We start from the raw sequence: 7,500 nt of genomic DNA, 5'->3' as shown, positions 1-7,500 counted from the left end.
CAAAAGTAATATATTACATGGAATATATTACTTTTAGCAGTAACTCAGTAATATAACTTATTACCAATAGGGTTTCAGTAATATACCAGTTACTTTGTCAAGTAACACAAGTTGTTTTTTGTTTTTGTTTTTATCAAAGCACATATTTAAATAAAGATACAATCATAATCAAATTGTGTTTTTATGCAAATAACCGATGACAATAACAAAGGAAAATAATAACATTTAGAATTGTGGACGGTTTACACTGACTTCAAGAGGGTTTAAATTATTTTTCGGCATGGTTCCTGCGTGGCAATGTCATTCTGCTACTGCAGTTATTTTGGTGAAAGAATGCAAAAGTACTGTAATAAGTAACAACTTACTCTACACAGACAGTAATATTGTAAAGTAACATTACTTTCAAATGAAAGTAACTATAAATATGTAGTATATTACATTTTGAAAGAAGTAACTTGCCCAACAGTGGTTATGCACTAGCTCCTGTCTCTATGTCACTGTCCACATTTGGGTCCTCACCACACCTGCACCATGACAGTCTCAGCTAAAAGAACAAAGTGACACAGTGTTTTCCAAAGCTTTATTGTAGGAAAAGACATCTCACTCCAGTAGAAATAAAATAATCTAACACTCAGAAAACCCAAGGCTCCTAACATATTGAAGCAGCTGATTATGTGATTTTACAGATGACATTAAGGACAGGAGGATCCGATGTTCTTCCTTTAGTCTGAATCAGTTTGAGGAAGTTAGTCGCTGGAAAATAATCATGTCACAGAGGAAGTGAAGCTTCACATCACAAATACACCTCAGATACATGTTATGCTACATACGTGTGCTGCACTGTTTGTGCCATACATCACATATACAGTATGTGCTGTACTGTATGTGCCATACATCACATATATGTGCTGCACTGTTTGTGCCATACATCACATATATGTGCTGCACTGTTTGTGCCATACATCACATATATGTGCTGCACTGTTTGTGCCATACATCACATATATGTGCTGCACTGTTTGTGCCATACATCACATATATGTGCTGTACTGTATGTGCCATACATCACATATATGTGCTGCACTGTTTGTGCCATACATCACATATATGTGCTGCACTGTTTGTGCCATACATCACATACATGTGCTGTACTGTTTGTGCCATACATCACATACATGTGCTGTACTGTTTGTGCCATACATCACATACATGTGCTGTACTGTTTGTGCCATACATCACATATGTATATGTGCTGCACTGTTTGTGCCATACATCACATACATGTGCTGCACTGTTTGTGCCATACATCACATATGTGCTGTACTGTATGTGCCATACATCACATACGTATATGTGCTGCACTGTTTGTGCCATACATCACATATATGTGCTGTACTGTATGTGCCATACATCACATACTATATTATGTGCTATATCGTGTTTATCCAGTAGGTGATTTGTAGGGATGATGACGGGGATGTTTGCTGACCCCCTTGTCAGCAAAATAACCTGCACTGACTGTCCACACCACGCTCAGCTTCTACAGTTACATGAATTTATACTATCAAAACTACAGCGAGTTTTTGAAGAATAAGCATTATTAAATGCTTGGGACGCGTGTTTTTGAAGAGTAAGCATTATTATATGAATGGGACACTTCTGAAACGCGCTGTGCTGCATCTGATCCCAATCAGCCGCGTCAAGCTGCACAAAGCAGATTGAGCCAGGCAGGAAGTCACACAGGAACACCATACTTTGAGAGCATCCGGTCAATTTTCAAAAATAAAACCAACAATAAACACAATTAACTCATTGAGTGCCAGCCACTTTTGGAGAACGGACGCTCCCAGTGCCAGAGTTTCAGAGCGTTTTCAGTGATTTCTCAAGGCCCACAGAATATTGTGTGATATTATATTATATTATTATGTAAACACCGAACACGGCCAAAGAACGATGAGACTCTCTTCTATCACCAGCAAAAAAAAGTTTATTGATATCATTTTCCGTTCTTTAGTTATCAGCCGGAGAAGATAGGTGGATTTCAGCAAAAACACACGTTTCAATTTAGAAGCTGAGATATTGAGCCTTTTGTGAAATGAAGCATTTCAAGCACATCACTGACTCTGAAGCTAATATTTTCTGATGTAGTCACACCTCAAAAATAATTTCCTTCAATAAAACAGTGAAAACAAAGGAATTTTGTTTGGCCAAATAATATTTTTTAGCTGCAACCAGCAGCGCTGGCCCCTGCGTGCGCAGACCCTACACCTTCTTGCTGGTCTTGATTTACTGCTGGTGGGCATCAGATATTCTAGCTTGTTTGCCTGTCTCTGTCCATCGAGCCTCCTGCTGTCTGGGTCTGTGTTTACTGTCAATGGTTGTATGCTGCCCTGCGTGCCCCACCCCCCTCCTCCTCCTCCTCCTCCGTGGGAGTGTCTGGTGGCTCTGCTGCGTTTGCTCTGCGTTTGCTCTGCACTGAAAAGTGCGCTGCACCCCGCTTTTTCATAGCGTGTCGCTGGCTCCCAGCTGAGAATAATGTAACTTTTCAGAAAGACGCTGGTGTCGGCAACTAAATCATATGGAGGGGCTATCGCAGCGGAGACGGAGGGGCTCAATTGTGGCAGCAGATTGACTGCTGTTCACAGGCACAGCTAACGTTATGCTTCATGCATATCGATGCATACCGATGCCGTTTCCGTTTCCATAACGACTTCTTCTCTGTTTTTTACTCAACTTTCTCTAATCTGGAGAGCACTGTCGCCACCTAATGGGTCGGTAAAATAGCTTTTACACATTCAACATCCACCATACTTTCACAGGAGATGGATCTGGCTTTGATCCACGTTACACCATCAAAAAACGCAATTGACGACAATCGTCGTCATTGGCACTCTACGTTACTAAACGAATTGTAGACGATTGTCGTCATTGGCACTCAATGAGTTAAAACAGACCAAAAAAATCAACATTTTTTTTTAACTACATAGCCCCATGGTAGAAGCAAACAAATCAATTCAGGAAAAAATCAAACAAATCACCATAATATCATGTATCTCACAGCACATGTGCAGCGTATCACAGAAGGCTTGAAACAGAAACAGCAGCTCCTCTTCTCCAGCAGGTGGCAGCACTGAAAACACAAGAAAGCAAGTTGAATTCCAGTTGACTTTTCCTTCCATTAGACAAACAGACAACAGGAACAAGGTTAGGATTCCTACCTCAGTTACTGGGAACCAGAACCCGTCCTGATTTAACACAAGAGAAGAAGAGAAGAGGCTGTTATTCAGTCATATAAACACAAAACAACCAACACTGACATGGCCTGGTGGGAGAAGAAGTTATGAGGTCACTTATGATTGGTTGTGTGTGTAGTCTTTCTCATTTATAACTTAGTGAATACCAGTGCAGTAAAGGAGGAGGTGGTAAAGCAGCAACTAAAGCAGGTGTAACCGATAACAGTAATGAGGTAACCTTGCTTGCAAGATGGATAACCTCGCGAGATCAAAAGAGAATTCTTTCGACGTAATCCATCTTGTCATGCACAGGCAGTTAAGATGATTGGCTTAGAAACCCAAATGGCCGGCTCGACGAATCAGCGGCAGCCTTAGGCGGGCTTTCTGTGTGACGCACATGGTCTTTGTAGTTCTTAGTGACAGGCAGTCTGAATGAAATTGAATGTAACGTTCCCAATTCTATGTATTCAATTCTAAAAAACGACCCTCAACATTTGGGAAGGCTAAGCCACACAACTAGTTCGTTATAATCGAATGTCATGCTTCGAAGGCGACTTTACGACGATGAGGACGGTGAGGACTCAATCACTCTTACAGGCACAGGCACCTTCCTCCGGTCGCAAACGTGATGTCAGAGGCATGGCGATCTGATTGGTTGAAGTTAACACGCACCAGCGGTGATAGACAGATGGGTCATCCAATCACCTGCCAAGTAGCTTGGAAAAAGTGCCCGCCTCCGTCAGTGGGTTGGATTACTGCATTGCCAGATGGACTGGTTTAGTGAAACGTAATGTGAAGCTAACCCGTCCATCTGGCAGCGTCAGGTTAGTAATGAGGGCCCTGGCACTGGAACACCTAAATTGAATGGAACCATCATTAATGGTATTGGTTACACCTGCTTTAGTTCCCTCTTTTTCACCTCAAAACGGCTCCTGTGAAAAGGGTCTACTTTCACCACGGCAGACCCACGTTATTATAATTCCATGGCCTAGTGTCAGTGCAGTGGGATCCTCTTAGCACTGTGGTTATCTTTTCCTAAGTCGTTACTGTATGAATCCTTCACATGTTTCCTTGACCTCATGACCTTTTCCATCCAGGTCAAGGAAAAGTGGTTAGGAACTAAGTTAGGGCGTTTTTGTTTCTCTTGAATGCAGTCATCATTCATCAATTTGAATGCAGCCATTCATTCTGTAAAGGAAGACAGACCGGGTTAGTCAAAACTGGTCTAAATTTCAGGTTAGACCTGGACCCTGGAAAAATAAATTAATAAATTAATAAATTAATATAATTTTTTTTTCCAAAATGCAGGATGCTAGGGGCAACTCACCCCACACTGCCTCTGCTACTCTGCATTTTGACCCCCCCCCCCCTTCCCAGGCATGAACATAACACACACCTTCACACACTTGACATCCATGCCAAGTTTCAGCCCTCTGCCTCTGCCATCCTGTATTTAGAAATGTTCTCCCCTTATCGCCCCCCTTTTAGCCAATATGAACACAAACACACACACCTCTCTCTCTCTCTCTCTCTCTCTCTCTCTCACACACACACACACAGACACACACAAATCTCGGCGCGCACACACATCTAAATCTCGGTGTAAACAAATCCCGCCACACACATCTTGCCACACACACACACACACACACACACACACACACACACACACACACACACACACACACACACACACACACACACATACACACACACACACACACACACACACACACACACACACACACACAAAGTGGCTGCACCGCTTAAAAAGCATGAATTGATGCAATATAATGATGTAATGTAATGAAGGGACCTTGGGCCTTCCTCTTGTAGTAGATGAATCCAGCCAGAGGTAAGATCAGACCCAGAGCCAGTCCTGAGGCTCCAATGGCCAGCTTGTTCCTCTCATTCTCAGGCATCGACGGATCTGTTGAGAGAGAGACAGAGAGAGAGAGAGAGAGAGAGAGAGACAGAGAGAGAGCTAGAGAGAGAGAGAGAGAGAGAGAGAGAGACAGGTCAACAGATAGACAGACAGACAGACAGACAGACAGACAGGTAGAGTGACACAGGTAGACAGACAGACACGTAGAGAGACACAGGTAGACAGACAGACAGACAGGCAGGCAGACAGACAGACAGACAGACAGACAGACAGGCAGGCAGGCAGACAGACAGACAGACAGACAGACAGACAGACAGACAGACAGACTTCTGATGGGAAGTTTTGCTTAGAGCAAGTGTCTATTACATCAAAACAAGAATACATATCAGTAGTAAATGCAAGGAAACACTTTCTAATTTTGGGAAGTGGGTGACTGTATTATTGTACTCAGGATGAAGGAGTTTTAAAGGAGGGGTATCTTTTGCTTTTTCTGCAATTTCATATAATTTGGGCTTTCTTATACATTATACAAAATTCAATCTATGGTATTTATAAGACTCAACAAACTCAATGCACTGGCTCTTAATAATGTCAGATAAAGTAAAAAACCATCACTTCTCTTTGAGAAACATTCAAACACAAAAACATCTTGTTGCTCTTTGACCACAGGCCCATGCTCTGTCAATCAATCAATCAATCAATCAATCAATCAATCAATCAATCAATCAATCAATCAATCAATCAATCAATCAGTTTGATATGTATATAGTGCCAAATCATAACAAAAGTTATCCGAAGGCGCTTTCCAAATAGAGCAGGTAAGAAACCAGGCTCCTTATTTTAGACCCAACAATTGAAACAATTCTCACATGCACTGGCGATTTTACCGCAGGTCATGTGTCAATTGAAACAATTTCCAAACCTCAGCAAGTTTAGTTACTTTAGCTCAGCAAGTTTAGAGTTTACGTGCAGCACCTGAAAGCAGCGTCTCTGGAAAGTCCCGGCTCTATACTTTCACTTCCATGTCCAGTCTAGTCAGCAGCCAATGAGAAACACAGCTGCTGCTTGTGTCATCTGTTGCTAGAGGCAACATGTTGGATTCAACAGCAGCAGAGAGTGAGGACCTGAGACCGCCCCCCCCCCCGTGGTGCTACAGTATATTTAAGCAATATATCACGAGAGCAAGTGTGTTGTGGTGAATATATCCCGCTGATAAACTGTTATCCCACTCGGCCTGCGGCCTCGTGGGATAACAGTTTATCAGCGGGATATATTCCACAACACACGCTGCTCGAGTGCTATATTGCTTTTATAAAACGGTTTCCAAGTATGATAATATAATAATAATAATAATACTATAAGTCCGACTCCGACTGGCATGTCATTCTGATAGAGTCAGTTGAAACACTACTGTAAGGCGGGACCGCAAGAACATGCGGGTGATTTGATTGGATCGTTCTGGAGACTGAAGTTGACATTGGCCAATCCTGGCGCTTGCTGATTAGCTGAGATTTTTCTGGAAACCCCGACAGGCAGCTCGAGCCGCAGCGTTGCATTCTCAGCGCTTGTTGAGAAGCTGAATGCTCTCTGCAAAGCTGACACCAACTAACGTTACGGGGGTAATTGCGGAGTTAAATGCGGGGTTAACAGCCTTTCTTTTGCAAAGAAGACATTAGCCCGCATCTATTTCTTGTACAAAACATCATTTTCTGCGAAGTATTAGTAAAGTTATAAGCGAAGATCGATTCACAAGGATCTGACAGCTGTCTCCGCCATTTCTTTTTCTACGTTGTCATTTGAGGTAAGCCTTATTATTACTCTCTTAGTAAGAGAGTTGCCATGGCAACCAATAACCCATGGCCATGGGTTATTGAACTCGGTTACTGGAATTATACAATGGCTGTGAACCAATCAGATTGCTTGATTTGAGAGAGCCGTTTTATAATATGCTTTAGATTTGTTTATTTAAACCTATTATACTTACTATGATTTTACTGTGAGGTCATGTGGCAATTGAAACAATTAGCCAACAAGTCTTATCCTGCAGCAGGTGATGATGGAAAGCTCAGTGGCTCCACACACTGCAGTCATTCTGCAGAAGTGGCTCCACGCTATAGTGGACACACTTCTGCAGAATGGCTGCAGTGTGTGCACCAACATTTCCTCTTCTGTGCTCTGTGGTTAATTGACGTGAGAATGGAGTTGGAGCTTTTGTTTACAGCAAGTGTCTATTACATAACAACAAGAATACATATCAGTAGTAAATGCAAGGAAACACTTTCTAATTTTGGGAAGTGGGTGACTGTATTATTGTACCCAGGATGAAGGAGTTTTAAAGGAGGGGTATCTTTTGCTTTTTCTGCAATTTCATATAATTTGGGC

The 7,500-nt window shown here is 42.2% G+C and overlaps 1 protein-coding gene across 2 annotated transcripts in view; it reads right to left on the bottom strand.

The window, feature by feature from the left end:
• Positions 1–572: 572 nt before the first annotated feature.
• Positions 573–7,500, bottom strand: part of LOC310781983 (H-2 class II histocompatibility antigen, E-S beta chain-like) — a 17,312-nt gene continuing 10,384 nt past the window's right edge. Inside the window, exons 5-7 of one of the 2 annotated variants that reach the window (XM_083642633.1) lie at positions 5,050–5,217; positions 3,219–3,245; positions 573–3,130 (exon numbers count right to left, since the gene is read on the bottom strand). In XM_083642633.1, coding sequence (XP_083498759.1) covers positions 3,220–3,245; positions 5,050–5,217 — 194 coding nt within the window. In that variant the 3' untranslated portion in view covers positions 573–3,130; position 3,219. The remainder of the gene's footprint in view (positions 3,131–3,218; positions 3,246–5,049; positions 5,218–7,500) is intronic. The other variant, XM_083642634.1, reaches the window with a different exon arrangement.

This window comes from Poromitra crassiceps (genome assembly GCF_964638095.1).
Source record: "Poromitra crassiceps genome assembly, chromosome: 9".
NCBI classification, from domain to species: domain Eukaryota; kingdom Metazoa; phylum Chordata; class Actinopteri; order Beryciformes; family Melamphaidae; genus Poromitra; species Poromitra crassiceps.
The sequence above is the reverse complement of the archived record's forward strand: the minus strand, read 5'-3'. Positions and strand labels throughout refer to the sequence as shown.